The sequence below is a fragment of the Coffea eugenioides genome, unplaced genomic scaffold, assembly GCF_003713205.1.
Source record: "Coffea eugenioides isolate CCC68of unplaced genomic scaffold, Ceug_1.0 ScVebR1_23;HRSCAF=104, whole genome shotgun sequence".
Taxonomy (NCBI): Eukaryota; Viridiplantae; Streptophyta; class Magnoliopsida; order Gentianales; family Rubiaceae; genus Coffea; species Coffea eugenioides.
Genome location: NW_020862884.1, coordinates 93,360 through 110,966, shown reverse-complemented (window position 1 = coordinate 110,966; position 17,607 = coordinate 93,360). Strand labels below are relative to the sequence as shown.

At 37.6% G+C, this 17,607-nt stretch overlaps 3 protein-coding genes across 3 annotated transcripts in view; all 3 read right to left on the bottom strand.

The window, feature by feature from the left end:
• LOC113756545 (disease resistance protein RPM1-like) overlaps positions 1 to 1,837 on the bottom strand; it is a 27,660-nt gene extending 25,823 nt beyond the window's left edge. The window contains exons 1-2 of the mRNA XM_027300183.1: positions 1,823 to 1,837; positions 1,450 to 1,733 (exon numbers count right to left, since the gene is read on the bottom strand). Coding sequence (XP_027155984.1) covers positions 1,450 to 1,733; positions 1,823 to 1,837 — 299 coding nt within the window. The remainder of the gene's footprint in view (positions 1 to 1,449; positions 1,734 to 1,822) is intronic.
• A 2,649-nt stretch (positions 1,838 to 4,486) lies between these two features.
• Positions 4,487 to 6,309, bottom strand: LOC113756586 (receptor kinase-like protein Xa21). The gene is made up of 3 exons (XM_027300219.1): positions 5,595 to 6,309; positions 4,938 to 5,350; positions 4,487 to 4,710 (listed from the first exon to the last, which is right to left on the bottom strand). The coding sequence occupies exons 1-2, from the start codon at positions 6,295 to 6,297 to the stop codon at positions 4,947 to 4,949; spliced, it is 1,107 nt and encodes a 368-aa protein (XP_027156020.1). The 5' UTR covers positions 6,298 to 6,309; the 3' UTR covers positions 4,487 to 4,710; positions 4,938 to 4,946.
• A 64-nt stretch (positions 6,310 to 6,373) lies between these two features.
• On the bottom strand, positions 6,374 to 13,651 carry LOC113756544 (LRR receptor-like serine/threonine-protein kinase EFR). The gene is made up of 3 exons (XM_027300182.1): positions 13,400 to 13,651; positions 6,521 to 8,337; positions 6,374 to 6,404 (listed from the first exon to the last, which is right to left on the bottom strand). The coding sequence occupies exons 1-3, from the start codon at positions 13,649 to 13,651 to the stop codon at positions 6,374 to 6,376; spliced, it is 2,100 nt and encodes a 699-aa protein (XP_027155983.1).
• Between the last annotated feature and the right edge of the window lie 3,956 nt (positions 13,652 to 17,607).

Genomic DNA, 17,607 nt, shown 5'->3' with positions numbered 1-17,607 from the left:
GGGTTAGAGAAATAGCTAAGGTCGTACCTTAGCTATCGAGAAATTAAGGAAGGGTTGGTTGTTTATCGCGTGCATGACAACTATAACTAATCTATTGCTAAATGTTGGAATTATTTCTGCATCAATGATCAGTGCATGAACCATTTCTGATGTGTACCCTTGGCTAGAGTTTCTCTTAATTATTTCTTTAATCAATTATTTTCTGCAGTTAATTTATTTAGTTAGCATTTAATCCAAAGACCCCCCATATTTGGAACTTGAGAAGAAATTAAATTATCCCCAGTCCCTGTGGATTCGACCCTGCTTACCGTTATATACAGAATTTATATTTTTCTCGAGCAGGTATTTATTATTGCACAGGTCCGACACCTGTCACGTAAATACCACGAAGTTGAACAAAGAAAGAAAAGTTCCGGAATATAAACAAACTAATGAATAACCCACTTATCTTCTCGATTTTAAGAATTCTCTTATTTTATTTATTGTTTAGAAATGTCGTGATTTGAAGTGCCTTTTTTTTTTTTTTTTTGTAGGTGGACTCTATTAGAGAGATGGTATGTTTATTATTCATTTTAGTGTCTCGTGCCTACATTCGTTGCTTGTTTGGCTTTCACCTTTTCTCTACTTCATTAAGAATCTCAATGGTATGGAAATGACACAAAGGAATTCTCTATCGGCAAATTTGAGCATAAAGAAATCATTCAATAGAGTACCTCCTTAGACTTTCAAATTCTAACGTCATAGGTGTCAATTTAACCAAACTACCTCACAATTCTTTTAGCCTATCCTGCAAGGACAGACAGAAACTTATGACTGGTAAAATACTAGGAGAGGGCAAAGATATAAAAGTCTCAAACATAATTAAGTAGCCATTTCTTTAAGCATATTTTCACTATAATATTATTACAAAGCAAATATCTTAGGCAAGAAAAAATTGTTGCAAAATAACAATGAAAACGTAGAAAATAAGCCGTAGCACCTGCAAGAAGAAAGTAAATTCTTTAGAAAAAGATTAAGCAAACATTCTTATGCATTAGTACCTCAAAAGACATCCTTTTCATGCTACTTGACACACAATACTTGTTTGTTTATATTCGTTGGCTAAATATATCTAATACTAGCAATGAGTTAGCTTATAAACTATATAAGAGAAATTGCTCTTTCAAAATATAGAACAATAAACTTCCAACTTAGACAATAATATAATCGATAGCATATATATATAAAATTGAAGAATGAGTTAAAAGTGATTCAAAAAATTTATTCCAAATACGCTAAACGATATAAGCGGAGAGAAAGTGTGACATGACAAAATTGAGAAGGGAAAAAAAAAAAAAAGACAACAGAGATTGTACCTCCTATTCATTGGATGAGTTTTTCTGCCTCACAATGAAAAACAGAATGAGTTCAACTGCCAATAACATCTTGACCATAAAAATTTGAAAATACCTGTGGCTGCATAACTGATTGATCCTTTTACAGCAAATATTACTGCTGGTTCCTTGCTCGGAAGATCTGTTGATGGGTTCTGGGAGAAGCATTGCCAATCCAAAATCACCCACACGAGCAACAAGATCATTGTCAAGAAGAATGTTACATGGTTTAAGATCACAATGAACAATCTCTGCTTCACAGTGGTTGTGAAGATACTGCAATGCTGAAGCCACATCAATTGCAATGTTCAGCTTCTGAGAAAGATTAAGGCGTCTTGAGTTTGTTGCCAGATTGGTTGTCTATGCAGGATGCAACCACAAGTCCAGATTTCCATTTTCCATAAACTCATAGGCTAGAGCTTTGAATTCATCACCCTTGGAATCAATACTGGTGTAAAACACATGTTTTTTATTCATTTTTTTTTAAATTTAAGTGGTAATTTCCTTCGGATAAAAAAAAGTAAAAAGATTAAAGGGTTAATTGGGGGTTAGGAAGGAGATAAGATAGGATAAGAGTTCACAACCAATTAAAACTCTTATCTAAACCACCAGGTAGTGGGTTGTATTAGGGATCTAAAATATCTGTCTAAGAGTTTAAAGAAATAATGATACTCTTATTTCTCATTATCGTCATTTCCTTAGAACTAGAGCTGGCAGAAGACGTTACTGTCAATCAAACAAACAACTAGGCACCTAGACCTGTAAGTTCCAAACTCACATTAAAAATTTTCTGTTAAATCTTTTTAGTTTCATAAATTTTAAAGATTTTACGAGTATGTATATTACGTTATATATATATATATATATATATATATATATATGCTTGTATGAGAGATTTAGAGGTATTTCGCGAATTATGCGCTTTCCAATGGGATTAATCTGAAATGCCGGTTTAAAGGTCATCTTACCAAGTCAAAAAAGATGTACCGTGCAATGTCTTAAATCTTAATGACTATGGCCCATTGTTTAGACCTGCTTGTACAAGAAGTGAATTCCGTAGTTGATAGTTGCTGTTTTAATGTTGATGTCTTAAATCTTAGATCTTAATGACCATGGTATTTTAAACTTTAGTACTGCTATAGAATAGTGTTTTTTCGACCAGTTTTTTGACATCCAACTTGCAAAGATGAAAAGTTGCTACCATTAAATTTTAAGGGTACTAAGGATTTTAAATGACAGCCACGAAACCGATCTAACATGCTAGAATTTTCAAACCTAGATTATCCATGAAATTTGTTTGTTGAAAAAGAAAAAGATTACCCCTGAAATTGGTTAGATAAAAAAAATTAATAGAGGAATTCAAAAAGTCAAATGCAGTTAAGAAAAATTGTTTTTTTTCATATCACACCCTTTTTTCATCAATTTTGACGTTGACTGCAACATTAGTTGTACCATCGTTGTTGTTTTGGTTGAGAATAATTCTTTTAGTTGGGACTTTTTTTTGGATATAGGGGTTTAATTTCCTTTGGATACGTTTTGTAGCGGATGATTATGTGGATATTGGTCTTCAACGATGGATATACAGAGATATGCATATTATTGATTCCGGTGTAAGACTTGGCCTAAACTATTGATTGTATGGTGCAGCGATGGTGGTACCTTTTGGATGGTAGTAGAGAAGGAAATGAAAAAAATGTAAGAACAAAGGAAGAAAAAGAAAATACATTTAATTTTTAAGAGGTTTTAAGGGTTTTTGAATTGACATTTATGTACCAATACATCTGGTTAATTTTAGTTAAAATGATAAGTTAACGGAATATGGGAATTATTCTATTAATTTTGAGCATTCCATCAAGAATTGTATTTAAGCAGGACGAAATTTACAATTTAAAGAGTAAAGCGTAGTTTAAGGATGAAAATGGTAGTCGGTGCGAAGAGTGCAAAGTGCAATTAACACAAGTAAAAGCTAAAATAATGGTGTTATTTTAAATAAATTGAAAATGGGATTGTTTAATGAACAAATCATTAATGGTATATAGACAAGCAGGGTTTCAGACGCTTGCAAAGTTTGATATTTAAATTCAAATTGAAATAGCGTGGCACACATCCAAACTCGTAAATATATACATTAGAGGTGCAAAAAAGATTAAGCCTTAATGATATTATCAAAGCAACAAAGTGTAGCTTCATATAAGTCGGTATTTCACTTTGCTTCATGAACTAATTATGTAAAAACATTCCCTCAGAAACTCCGTTTGGTTAATTAGCCTGTTTTTGGCACCAGTGTTTTTGAAAAATTATACTGTAATAGGAGTTTTTAGAGTATTATTTGGGATATTTTTAGAAAATATTTTTTGGAATATTAGAGTAGTAGGGTTTTTAAATATATTTTTCGAATATTTTTTAAACATTAAAAAAAATTTAGACTATTTTTGGAGTACTTTAGAGTACTTTTTAAAAATTCTTTATATAGTATTTGAAAAAATTGTTTTTTTGAAAGAACTTTTTGTCAAATACTTTACACTCTGCCCCCTATACACTTTTTTGCTTTCCTTTTTCCCTGCTTAATGGAGAGTCTGTTATTACTACATGGTAGAATGTTCCAACTTGAACTTTACCCAATTTGTGCTTCTCAAGAATTTTGACCCTAAGTTGGGCTGCAGAGCCAGGGACCCGACTTGCCACATGCATAAAATTGTTCACTCAAAAATCCTTTCCCTTCTGATTTTTTTTTTCTTTGGCAGAGTCTCAGATTATTTAACATTTTTTCTTTTCTTATTCATTTCTCCTTCCCCCTACTTCCTTCTTCTAAACTTTTCTTTCAACCCGATTATGCCTTAGGTTTACTTTACTAGGCCCTCACTTAAACATTTTACGTTCAAAATCATTCAAGATATGGCATAAAAGTATGCAACCCCACCATTGGAAAGATCCACAGCTTTAGAGCGCAAGGTGACTTAATTTGAGCAATTACATTGGATATGGGTAATAAGCGCGAACATATGAAATTTATTGTACAAACTGATCCTCACCTTTTATCCCCTTATGTTGTTCTCATAGTAACCGAAATTTCATATAGTAGCAAAATCAAAATTCAAAGAAAGTGGGAGCAAGACTATGCATTGTAAGTATAATGTGTTGCATATTATTCAAGCATAATATGGAAGCATTAAGATGTTCAAGCAGAATTGAACCAATTGACTGCCTCCCAGAACATCCAATTCTTATAAAGAAGAGCATCCATTTATTTTTATTTTCAAATAAAAAGCCGAAGGTGTCTTCTTCATTAGCTCACCCCATTAACAACTTCAGCTTGGAGATTCAGACCTGTAAGCAGCTGCAAATCAAGAATTCATGCATTAGTATGAGAAGCCATCTTTTTCCATGCTTGTAACTTGTAAGCACAACACATAGCTTTTGCCTTTTTTTTTTTGGTTTGGACTAGAATAGATTTTGACTGGTAGAACGAGCTGGCTTGCAAGCCTAGGTCAAGAATAAAATTCTTTACCTAATATAGAAAAAATGGACTTCAACTTGCGGGCTGTATTAAATTCTTGTGTATACCTGTAGATATTAAGCTTCAAGATTTTCTTGATGCACCCTGACACCAAGGAAAACATCTTTAATGAGATGTAATTTTCTGACAACTTCATTCATATGCATCCTATCATTTGGTAATCTTGCAGAGCACTTGAGTCCAATTTTCAATAGGGAAATAATGCACTCTATCTCTCTTCCACCATAAATAGTTTCCCCTCCAGGAGTCATATTTCTGTTTTCATCTCCTTCAAGAAGAAGCAACGGGTCCACTATCTCAGAAACTCGTTCATGCAAAGCCCCATTAACATAGTTATGTAGATCAAGGTCACCCACGAATATATCATCTGTTGGCCTCCTTCCTGTAATCATCTCTAGCAAAAGAATGCCGTAGCTGTAGACATCCCCCTGAGTTGATGCCGCAAGACCCATTCCATACTCTGAGATTTTGTTTCTAGACAAATTATTATTGGGTAGTAAAAGAAAAGCTATAAAAAAAAACTAAGTGATTAAAATTAATCAAATGTTGGATTGGGGCATAATGGACCTTCTTTTAGAACGAAATGACTTAATTAAAATTAGCTACTATGCATCGGTGATTAGAGATCTCATAGTCATTATAACCAAAAATTAAAAAGAATTAAATAACATGTTGACCATAAAAAGGTTGTAAATTATAATTACCTGGAGCTGCATAACCGATTGATCCTTTTATGGCAATGGTACTGCTGGTTCTTTGTTCGGAAGAAGTGTTGACGGGTTTTGGGAGAAGCCTTGCCAATCCAAAATCACCCACATGAGCAACAAGATCATTGTCAAGAAGAATATTACTTGGTTTTAGATCACAGTGAACAATCTCAGCTTCGCAGTGGTCGTGAAGATACTGCAATGCTGAAGCTACATCGATTGCAATATTTAGCTTCCGAGAAAGATTAAGACTTCTTGAGCTTGTTGCCTGATCAGTTGTCCCTGAAGGATGCAGCCACAGGTCCAGATTTCCATTTTCCATGAACTCATAGACTAGAGCTTTGAATTCATCACCCCTGGAATCAATACTGGAGCAATAACTCACGATAGAAACGAGGTTTCTATGGCGAATATTTCTCAATGCTTTGCACTCAGCCTTAAAACTTTTCGAAGCTCCGTTCTTTTGAAGATCAAGAACTTTGACTGCTACAAGCTTGTTGCCATGTTTTTCTAGCCTTCCTTTGTAGACAGCTCCAAAATTTCCTGAACCAATTAAGTTTTCTGGTGAAAATCCAGAAGTTGCACGAAGAAGTTCATGGTAAGAAAGCCGCAAGAGCTCATCGATTCTTGGGGGCATGCTAGAGAATCCTGCCACCATTCTTCTTTCTCCTTTATGATATACCAAGAAATATAACAACATTGCACCGAGAACCAGAAGTGTTGTTGGTAAAACAATGGACAGCAATATGACAACCCCAATTCCTCTGTTTTTCCCCTTAATCACTGGGCAAGGAGGGAACCCCAATTCTGGAATGCCTCCACAGAGTTTGTTGTTGTCGGTCAATGATATTTGACTTGCATTACTGAAAATTCCAGTGTTTGGTATCTCGCCCTCGATGTCGTTGCAGGAAAGGTTTAAATACCTCAAATATTGAAGCTTCTCAAGTTCTCTGGGTATTGGACCGGTCAAGTTATTACTTGAAAGGTCTAATTTCTGGATGCTCTTCCAAGAAGCCAAATTTGGTGGAATTGTTCCTTGGAAAAAATTGGCTTCCATATAAAGATTCTCCAGCTCTGAACAGTCAGCAAGTGAGATGGGTATAGCTCCAGCAAGTTGGTTGTGGGAAACCGAGAAATTCACCAAATGTACAAGCTTCCCAACTTCAGGAGGTAGAGAACCAGTGAAAGAATTTTCACTTAATACCATAGCAATCAGTGATGAGTGCGTCTCCAGAAAATGTGGTGATATAATTCCAGTGAAGTTGTTTTGAGATATATCCAGATATTGCAAATTTTGACAGTTCATAAGAACATTGTCAAATATATTGCCCCCTTCAAACTGGTTGGTTGACAAGTCCAGCTCGGATAGACCGGTGGCGTTACATAGGGTGGGGACTATCTGCCCTGACAACTCATTTTGGCTTAGACTGAGAAGTTGCAAATTTTGTAATTTGCCAAAATCTCTTGGAATGACCCCTGAAAGATAGTTTTCTTCAAGGCCAAGTCGAATTAGGTTGACAAAGTTTCCAAATCCTTGTGGAATGGTTCCTGACAGTTGGTTATCTCCCAAGTACAATGTAGTGAGTTGATTTGAGAGATTGGCCACGACTTTAGGTATATTACCTCCAAAATTATTGTAACTCAATGAAAAAGTGCTTAGATCACTGCAGTTGGTCACTGATGCAATAAAATCTAAGTCTCCAGTTGAATTACCGCCGAAGAGGTTTCTTTCAAGATTTAATAATTTAAGTTGTGTCAGATCTCCTAAATTAGTTGGAACTTGGCCTGCAAACTTATTGCTGGAAAGATCAAGTACCTCCAGCCCAGAAGCATTGGTGATTGAAATTGGAAAGTTTCCAGAGAACTCATTTATCCCAAGAAATAATTCTCCCAGATTTGGTAGGGTGAGACCCATGTTAATTGGGAGATTGCCATGAAAGTAATTGTCGGCTACTGAAATGATCATAACAGCTGAACTATTAAAGATGGAGGCAGGGATTATACCAGAGAGTTTATTTGCTCCAAGAAATAATTGAGCTAACCTTCTTAAGAGCCCCATCTCCATAGGCAGCTTTCCCTCCAGGTTGTTGAAGTCGAGAGCGAGCCCAATCACTGACGATAAGTTACCAATGGAGGAGGGAATCTCTCCTGTCAAATTGTTTGTGCGAAGGCTAAAATATTCAAGCTTCTGCAGACTGCTTAGCTGATCAATCGGAATTTTCCCTTCTAGCTTGTTGTCATGTATGCTAATATTTATCAACTCTGAGCAGTAGCTCAGGTTTGCTGGGATTTTTCCTCCGAGTGCGTTATTTGACAGGTTCAAGACTCTTAGCCTGAAGAGGCGACCAAATTCTTGGGGAATCTCACCATGGAATTGATTCTCCCCAAGTTGGATGAACCTCATGAAGCTTAGATTTCCGACCTGAGGAGAAATGGGTCCAGACAACTGCTTATGCCGTAGAGTCAAGGCTATCACCCTTTGATGTCGAGTACCACATGTGACTCCTTCCCACTGGCAATGGTGTTGTGAATGGTTCCAGGAGTTCAGCACTCCAGACGGGTCATTGTATATCTGCTTCTTGAATTCAAGCAGAGCAAGACGATCAGTTTCATTTTTAAATTGTTTAGAAGCTGAAACATGGCTTACTGAAAAGATCATGGCAACTAAGAGAAGGAGAAATATGTTCGCTAATGTTGATGATGAGCGAAATCCCCACATGGTATTGGGAACTTCCATGAGCTGTTGGATGCGAAGATGGAATAATTTGCAACAAATTGATGATTGAATGATAAAAGTTTCTGCGGCATGGGAACAATGTTTTGAGCTGTTATAGAATCTTGTGGTCCTGCTTATAGAACCCACACAATTGGAACTAATGGGACTTAATTTTAGCGGAAAATGAGTTAAACCTCGTTGTCAGAACTTAATACAGAAGCCTTCCACCAACTTGCAATTTACGCATATCATGACCCAAGTACTGATGCTAATACTTTTCAAACAGTGAAAGCTGGGATTAATGTGATAATCTACCAGAGATGATGATTAACAGGAAGCCTTTTTTGGTGTGGAGTACTTGATCTTCCCAATTAACACAAACCACAAGAATCTGTCAGTTGGCTTATGCGAGTTCTGTTCAAACCTTGGCTTAGCAACGAGACCAAGTCGTGAATCACTTGTTCACGCTGCCATTTCTTCTGCCTATGCATTTACTTCTCTATTTATATTTTTTTTGTTCATTTTTTATTTTTTCCTTTTAATTGAACAATAAAGTCCATGTAACCAGTTAAAACTTAGAATTAATAACAAAGTTCTTTTCATTTTCTTTTTCTTTTTTTTTTGTTCATCAATAAAGAAAGGGTCAGTTTGTATTCAAAATCCTACTGTTTTAAATCTTGAAACATGCATTAATGATCCACTATATCTAGGGGTGGGCGCGGGTCGGGTATCCGTCTATTCACCCTTTGACTAACTTGACCCGCACCTTGCGGGTCACCTATTTTCTGACCCTTATCCGTCCCGCATATCAACGGGTACTCGATTATAGGGTACCCGCTGAGATGGGGTCGGGTCAGCGGGTACCCGTTCCGTCCCATTTATCATTTAATTTTTTTTAAAAAAATTATTTATATCAATTTAATTTTATATTTTACACATTCATCTAAGATTTAATAAATTTGTTTTCTAAAAAAAGGTTTCCACCAAGAAACAAGCATGTGAAGAGAATATAAGATAAAGGAAAAAAAATTAAAAGAATTCAAAATCAATAAAAGTTTAAAATAAGTAGCACAATTTTTAATATATATATTCCATATTAATTAAACTTTTTTCTATAAAATATAAGATCATGGCCTCTACAAATGAATCTTGTAAATAAACTATAGTCTCTCATATTTGTAATGCAATTTGTTCAATAAAATTACTTGTTTAGTTCTAACTTATTATTTTATAGTGTGTGTATAAAAATAAAAAATATATATATGCGGGGCGGATCGGGTACCCGCGGGTTTTTAATTATGTGATCCTAACCCGCCTCGCATCTTAGCGGGTATCTGACCCTCTTTTGACCCGATCAAATAATAAAAATCGGATATCCTAATTTTCGGATCGAATCGAATCGGATATGATGGATTTTCGGGTTAGCGGATAATTTTGCCCACCTGTCTAAATCATAAGCTCATTCTCATTTAGCAAACAACTCCGCACTCTGCAGTAAACTCAAAGCAGAAATTTTTCCAAGTAACGTATCACTGCTAGACAGGTTTTTTTTTTTTTTTTCAGAATTTTGATGTATTTTTACAGGTTATGACCCTTTTCCCCGATGATGATGGTAATAACCCTGCAATGAAGCCAAACATAGTAGTATTTGGTCACAAGTTCTTCACATGTTTGTGTTGTGGAGCAGCTGTAAATCACAAGATAATTTTTAAATCGAGTTATCCCAGAAGAAAATTTAGTACTGCTTTTACAGCAGGTAAAACAGATAGAAAAGGAACGCTCCAATTCAAGTATTAGCTGTCAGTTACCATACCGCAAGAGAATTCTGGTTTGTAAAGGTTGCAAATGATCAAAACATTTATGTATTTTGTGCCTAAAAAATCATAACACATTGAACAGCACTACCCAACAACAATAATTGGTGAAGACTATCATTTATGGTAGCATATATGGTTGACTAAGGCAGCCTGGTAACACATGGCCCGCAGCTGCTCGATCATCTTTCTTCCTCATGCACAAATTCTTTCTCATAACAATTAGAAATTCATGGAATATTCATTATGATCGTGATTAGTGCAATTATTCATTGTGTACTGTTGATTAATCATTTTCAGGTACAGAAGATCTGATAGGGTGCGATTTTGTCATTTATTTTATTATTAATTTTCCCTATTACCTGACCTGATATGGATTAATTATTAGATTCTACTCACTTTTCGTAGTTTACATGTATTTCAGGGAGTAGAACGAAAATACGATAACAAGTGCCAATTTGTGGGGAAAAGGGGCCCAAGTCACAGAGCTTAGCCCAAGGGCAGTGTTGGCAAAGAAAAAAAAGATCTCCTGCCCTTTATTTTGGAAGGGCTAACCGAAAGGGAGCTTCTTATTCCTCCGGAGTCCTCTCCGCAAGGGAGGGCGCCGCACAGAGCCGCCGCACAGCAGGGAGCTGGCTTCCCTCTTAGTTTTTCCATTTTTATAGTTTAGCTTTTCCTTTGACCGTTTGGTCTCCTTCGTCTTGTAGTGGAGAGCTTTTGACTTTTCCTTGGAATCTTTTGTGGCTACCTCCTACGTGAGTCAGGAGCACTGAAGACTAAATCATCCATTGTTACTTTACTTTGCTTTATTCCTTCGAGTGAATTGCATTTCCCAATTTCGGAGTTGATGGCCGCGACTCTTGTTTCAATTTTGTGTGGATTTTGTTCATCAATTATGAACTAATTCCCTCACTCTAGTCAAGGAACAACGAAGGCTCTGGGTCGCCTAAAATTTGTGAGATCGATTTAATTTTATCTTTTTCTTTCATTTATTGGTATCCGCATATTTCTTGGTTGCTATGTTTATGGTTATTTAATTAATTGATTGTCTTGGATCCAGATAATTAGTTGATTGGATAATCTATTGTCAATTAGGGCATTAAATCCGTAATTGTTTAATTGCTCTAAAATAGTGGCAACTGGCATAATTAGACTTGTGTCAGGGGAATACGCGGGCTAATCTAAAATAACCCTGGTAGTGCGTTATTTGATTAGAATAGGGCTCCTCTCATACGTAAGGCAATTGGAGAATTAAATTCTACGGGCGTACCTAGGATTATTTCTCAATTAGAGCAGTGATTAACGGGCGTACCTTAATCATCGACACAGTAAGGAGGGGTTGACTGTCATCGCTTGTTTGGCAGTTATAACCTATTTATTAGTAAATAATTGGGATTGCCTTTGCTTATCGATGATCAATTAGGTGAACCATTGCTGAAGTTATTCCTTGGCTAGATCCTTAATTATCACTCATTAGATTTTAGTAATTTGTTATTTAATTTTTAGTAGTTTCTTAGATTTTATTTGAATTTCTCTGATTGTCACCTTCTGCACAAAAACACCCCCCTTGTCACTGTGAACTTGAAAAGAAATAATTACTCCCAGTCCCTGTGGATTCGACCCTGCTCACCGCTATCTACAGAAATCACTTTTAGTTTGAGCAGGTTTTATTATTGCACAGGCTTCGACAACCTGTCAATTTTTGGCGCCGTTGCCGGGGACTGGCGCTAGTTATTTGTTTCTTTTTCAATTCATCTTGTTTACATTTTTTTTATTTAGTTTATGGCTTCTTACACTCCGTATTTTGGTGATATACTGGATTTTATTTCCGGGGAAGGCAATGAGGCTAGTTTTTTTGTGAGGTCTGCATATGCAGAGGCACTAAACTCTGTTAGAGAAAGAATGGCTGCTGCAACCTGTGAAATTTGTTATGCCAGGGATCATTCAACCGGTATGTGCCCCGAATATCAAGACTACCTGAGTGACTATCTCAAAAAAAAATTTGGAGATTCTTCACCTCGATCTCAAACGTGGTATGACCCTTATTCAAACCGGTATGATCAAGGATGGTGGGATAACTCTAACGTTAATTATGAAGAGGGGCCAATGAGTTTTCAGCTGCAAGAGTCTCAACAATCGTCATTCATGTCAGACTTGCCCTCACAGACCATCAATGACTCTAAGAAAGGTGAGAGTGCAATTATCCTGACAAGTGATATGGAACTGCAAGAGTCTCAAGAAGGAGGATCCAAAGATACAGTTGAAAAGGAAGTTGAAGCGGAAGACATGAGACTCCAACATCAAATTATTCAAGTGAATGAATCCAGTGAACAATTTCCAAATGCGGTGACATCTTCTCCACTCCTTAATCAATATTTTCCTAATTCCTCTTCTTCAATTCCTGTTACTGAAATTGATTTTATTATACCAGAAAATTTGAAATTTCATGACAGGAATAAGTTAAGAGTGGCAATGGAAAAATATCTTGAACCGATGAATGCGTGTGGTGGAGGAGTGAGTGGAGAATGCAGATCATTGTTGACTCGTTTAGCGCCATTTACTAGTCCATGGAAGCCCGTAACTCGTGTGCTCAAAGATTACTCCATCTATGAGGGTTACCAGGATCATATTGAAGATGAAGCATTGAAACGAGCCACAAGATTTTATCCCCCGTGAACAAGCATAGCATGTCTAGCCAAAGACATTAAAGAAAGGCGCTCATTGGGAGGCAACCCAATTGTTTCTTTTAATTGCTTGATTGGTTTCGTGTCATAGTTTAAATCTGCTTTCCTTGAATTTGACTGATTTTGGGTGTTAATTTTCGTTTTTGCTGATTTATAGGTGCCCTTCAGTCATGACGCGCCCGCGTGGTGATGTGCAGGGAGCTCACGATCAGAAATTTCTGAAACTTCTGGGAGCTCTCCTGCCCTCTTGACGTGCCCGCGTGGGGACGTGCAGGAAGCTCACGATCAGAAATTCTGAAACTTCTGAGAGCTTTCTTGCCCTCATGACGTGCCCGCGTCACGTTCGCGGGAAAGGTAAGGATTCAAAAAAAAAAAAAAAAGAACAAAGAACAAAGAAAATTTTTCTTATCAACGTAGCTTTAGTTTCCAAAATTCAAAAAAAAAAAAATTTAAAAAAAATTGATTTCCGTAGAAAAAAAATTTTCTTTTCCTTCTTTTCTTTCTTTCTTTTTTTTCTTTCTTTCTTCTTCTTCTTTCTTCTTTCTTCTTTCTTCCTCCCCTGCTCCTTCTCTGTTGCCCGCCGCCCACTTGCGCCGCAACCCCCATCACGCAGCAGCCTACCGCCGCAGCTCTCCCATCTCTCTTCTCTCTGGTCCACCGCCGCCACTCAGCGGACCTCCACCAGCCCCCATCGCCGCCCGCCAGACAGTGCCGTCCACCACATCGCCTCCACTGTCCGCAACCAGCCGCCGCCCGCGACCCCAGCGCTCCACCAGAGCGCGGCTCTCCGTCGCCAGTCGCGGCCCACCTTGCGCGCTCCACCGCCATCTTCACCTCCATAGCGCGCCGCTCGCTCCTGCTCCACCGTTGACCGCCGCTGTTTTCATCGACACCGCCGCAACCCCTCACGCGATTCCGGCACAACTGACACCCACTACTGTCCCATTTCGTCTGGCTACTACCTACGGTGGAGGTAATTGGAAGTTGCCCCCCCTAATTTCTTCATTTCGTTCGGTTGGCCACCTGGTTAACTGCTGAGGTTTTGTGATTGGGTTGTAATTGTTCAATTTCTGAAATGCTGTCACTGGTATGCCATATTATTGGGGCCCTTGTTACGATTTGACTACATTGGGTGGGCTGGTGTTGTGAAATTTTCTTTTGCTAATTAGGACGGCAGCTCTGCCTGTGTTTTGATTGTTGAAATTCTCAATTGTTGGCATTGATAGTTGTTATTTTGGTTTATCGGTGGCCGGCTAGTGGTAGTGTGTGATTTCTTTTCCACAGTTTACTACACCAGTGGTACTGGTGAGGTAATTGGACCTCAATTGCATACTTCTATTTAGTTGACCAAGTGATCATTGTCCAATCCCTGAGCTGTTATCATTGAAATTAATAATTTTGAGTTGCGACTTTTATTGGCCAACTGGAGCCATTTGTTGGGATTTTGGGTGAGCTGAAATACTGCAACTGTCTAGTGACATTTGGGCGATTTGATTCTGCTTTTGCATGTTGAATTGGAATATCTGGCCGCTTGTTTTACTTGTGAGATTGGTAGCATTTATTAATTATGGAAGACATCCTGGTGATTGGTTAATATTGCTATTTTGGGACCATTGTTTGTGACCTCAGCGGCCGGGGTTCCCAACTGGTGGATTAGTACATACTTGGGGCTATTGCTTTACTACTGCTTTGATCTGCTATAGCATTTGTTGAAATTTCTGGAGATATTTGTTGAAATTTTAGAATGCATTTGTTGAGAGTATGGATGGCCCGAGTTTGCTTGTTGACTGACTGATTTGGGTAGCCCCTGTGCTTATTGACGTGACCTTGCTAGTTTCTAGTTGTTGATAATAATTGCTGGTTGTTAGTTTTGGAGTGCAACTGTTGCTTTGTTGACCATATTTGGGCTTGGGTGGCCCGTGTTTGCTTTTAATTGTTGAGTTGGGGAACACCGGTGACTATGAATGTGCGTTGGTGATTGCTATCTTTGTTGGATATTCTGTCTTTTGTTGTTTGGGGTGATAATTGGCGTCAATGGTGAGTGGCAGGTTCACAACGTAGATGAACGAATGACGAACATCACCCGCCAAGTGGCAAGGATGTCTCAGAGCTCGGCTTCCTTCCACTGTTCCCTCCTATCCTTTGGCCACTCGTGAGGGAAGTTTCGTTGCCCTCTTCGCTTTAATTGCTTTAATCCCTCCATTGAGGACAATGTAGGATCTAGGTGTGGGGGGGACAGCTATACTAGTTCTTTATTTTTAGTTTGTTATTTGTCCACCTCTCGTTCATTTTTTTTTTCTTTTTAGTGATTGGCTCGTAAGTGCATGCCAAGGTTTGATGTTGGATTATTGTCTCTGTTTCTACTATTGCCAATTTTAATAATAAAAGGGTATCAAGTTAATGTGGTTGAATTCAAGAACATCTCTTTGGTGAATATCAATAATTGTTTTACTCTTATAATTTTTGGTTAACTTTCTTAGGCATAGGGAATGATTGTTGGCATTTTTAGTGAATTGGTCCGGTTATTAACTTTAGTTCTCCATGTTTGAAAATAAGGCTAGCTGATGCAAGTTTTCTTTTGGTTCTTGTGTTATATTGAGTTTTTGTGATTTTTAGCTATGAATAAACTTGACTGTACTCCGCTATTAGTTACTACTGAGTAACCGGGGATCTGCACCTAAAAGTGTCGATTCTCGCGTCAAAAGGTAGTAATTCCTATGAGTACGTGGTCACGTGGCGATAGAAGCTGAGTAACCGGGCTCCTTCATCTGGCCAATGTTAGAGTTCGCGTCAAAAGGCTCAAATGGCTAGCGACTAAGTCTTTTGTTACTATTGAAAAAAAAAAGAGAGAGAAAAGTAGAAAAAATGTGAAAAAAAGTGAAGGTTGTGTTAGTGTGTACTAAAAGTCAGCTTGCCGAATTATGGCTTGCCGAATTATGGATTTAATGTTGAGATTTTGGTTAATAGTTGGACCATTTGCTGATAAATGTTATGCGTTATTCCTTTTTCTTAGATTAGTTAACATGAAATTAGAAGAGTTTGTGGTTTAGAAGCTAACCGGAGTGATGTTTCTTGGACTTGACCATTGATGCTTGATATATATGTTTTTCTTGGTATCTTGGCAATTTGTTGGATAGAGCAATAGCCACTATCAAATATTGGTGCTTGTTTACTTTTCTTATGCTTGAGGACAAGCATGGTTTAGGTGTGGGGGAAATTGATAGGTTGCAATTTGATAGTTAATTTTATTATTAATTTTCCCTATTACTTAACCCAATGTGAATTAATTATTAGATTCTACTCACTTTTCGTAATTTGCATTTATTTCAGGGAGTAGAACAAAAATATCACAATCAAGGCCAATTTGACAGTTATCAAGAAAGAGTTCAAGTAGCAGGCATCTAGGGACATTTTTGGAATATCAAACCACAACCCTTCTTGGTAATTGGCCCGCAGACAGCATTAAAAGGGGGAGGCCGAAGTCTTCTTGGTCTCTCGAATTTTCCTCCTCTCGGAGGAGAGCCGCCGCACAATGGCGAGGCATTAGAGTAGAATGCTTCAGAGAGGAAAGGATGGCTGGCTTTGCTTAGTCTTTCGTCTGTAGCTTAGGAGCTTTATTGTTGACTTTTCCTGGAGCTTTGCTTTTTACTTTCCTTACGCATGGCAGGATAGCTTAGCTTACTCCTTCAAACGAATTGAACTTGGGCATTTGCCCAATTGATGGCTGCGTCTCCCTCTGCAATTCTGTTTGGGCTTTGTTCTGCAAACATGAACTAAATCCCTTTGTCTAGTCAAGGGACAACGGATGCTTTGGGTCGCCTAAACTTGTGAGATCGATTTAATTTTATCTTTTCTTTTTATTCATTGGTATTCGCATATTCCCTGGTTGCAGTGCTTATGGTTGTTTAATTAATTGATTGTCTTGGATCCAGATAATTAGTTGATTGGGTAATCTATTGTCAATTAGGGCATTAAATCCGTAATTGTTTAATTGCTCTAAAATAGTGACAACTGGCATGATTAGGTTTGTGTCAGGGGAATACGCGGGCTAATCTAAAATAACCCTGGTAGTGCGTTATTTGGTTAGAATAGGGCTCCTCTAATACGTAAGGCAATTGGGGAATTAAATTCTACGGGCGTACCTAGGATTATTTCTCAATTAGAGCAGTGGTTAACGGGCGTACCTTGATCACCGACACAGTAAGGAGGGGTTGACTGCCATCGCTTGTTTGGTAGTTATAACCTATTTATTAGTAAATAATTGGAATTGCCTTTGCTTATCGATGATCAATTGGGTGAACCATTGCTGAAGTTATTTCTTGGCTAGATCCTTAATTATCACTCATTCGATTTCAGTAATTTGTTATTTAATTTTTAGTAGTTTTTTAGATTTTAGTTGAATTTCTTTGATTGTCACATTCTGCACAAAAACACCCCCTTGTCACTGTGAATTTGAAAAGAAATAATTACTCCCAGTCCCAGTGGATTCGACCCTGCTTACCACTATCTACAGAAATTATTTTTAGCTGAGCAGGTTTTTATTATTGCACAAGCTGACGACCTGTCAAGGCAAGTTACCAAATTTGCAAGGATTGCGTCTAGACTATAATGACTTGTCAGGACAGTTAGTCTCTACCCTATGCAACAACACCAATCTATTCTATCTGGACTTATCATTTAACCAGTTTGAAGGGGGCAATATATTTGACAATGTTCTTATGAACTGTCAAAATTTGCAAAATCTGGATATATCTCACAACAACTTCACTGGAATTATATCACCACATTTTCTGCAG

Bases quoted from the DNA above. Each gene is read 5' to 3' on its own strand.
- LOC113756586 (XM_027300219.1), bottom strand. From the start codon at position 6,297: ATGTTGTTATATTTCTTGGTATATCATAAAGGAGAAAGAAGAATGGTG. The intron at 5,351-5,594 runs GTAATTATAATT...ACAAAATCTCAG, and splicing joins AATCGGTTATGCAGCTCCAG to AGTATGGAATGGGTCTTGCG.
- LOC113756544 (XM_027300182.1), bottom strand. From the start codon at position 13,651: ATGGAGGTGAAGATGGCGGTGGAGCGCGCAAGGTGGGCCGCGACTGGC. The intron at 8,338-13,399 runs GTGGGCGGCGGG...CGCATCCAACAG, and splicing joins TGATGGGGGTTGCGGCGCAA to CTCATGGAAGTTCCCAATAC. The intron at 6,405-6,520 runs GTATTTAAACCT...GAGGCATTCCAG, and splicing joins GAGAAGCTTCAATATTTGAG to AATTGGGGTTCCCTCCTTGC.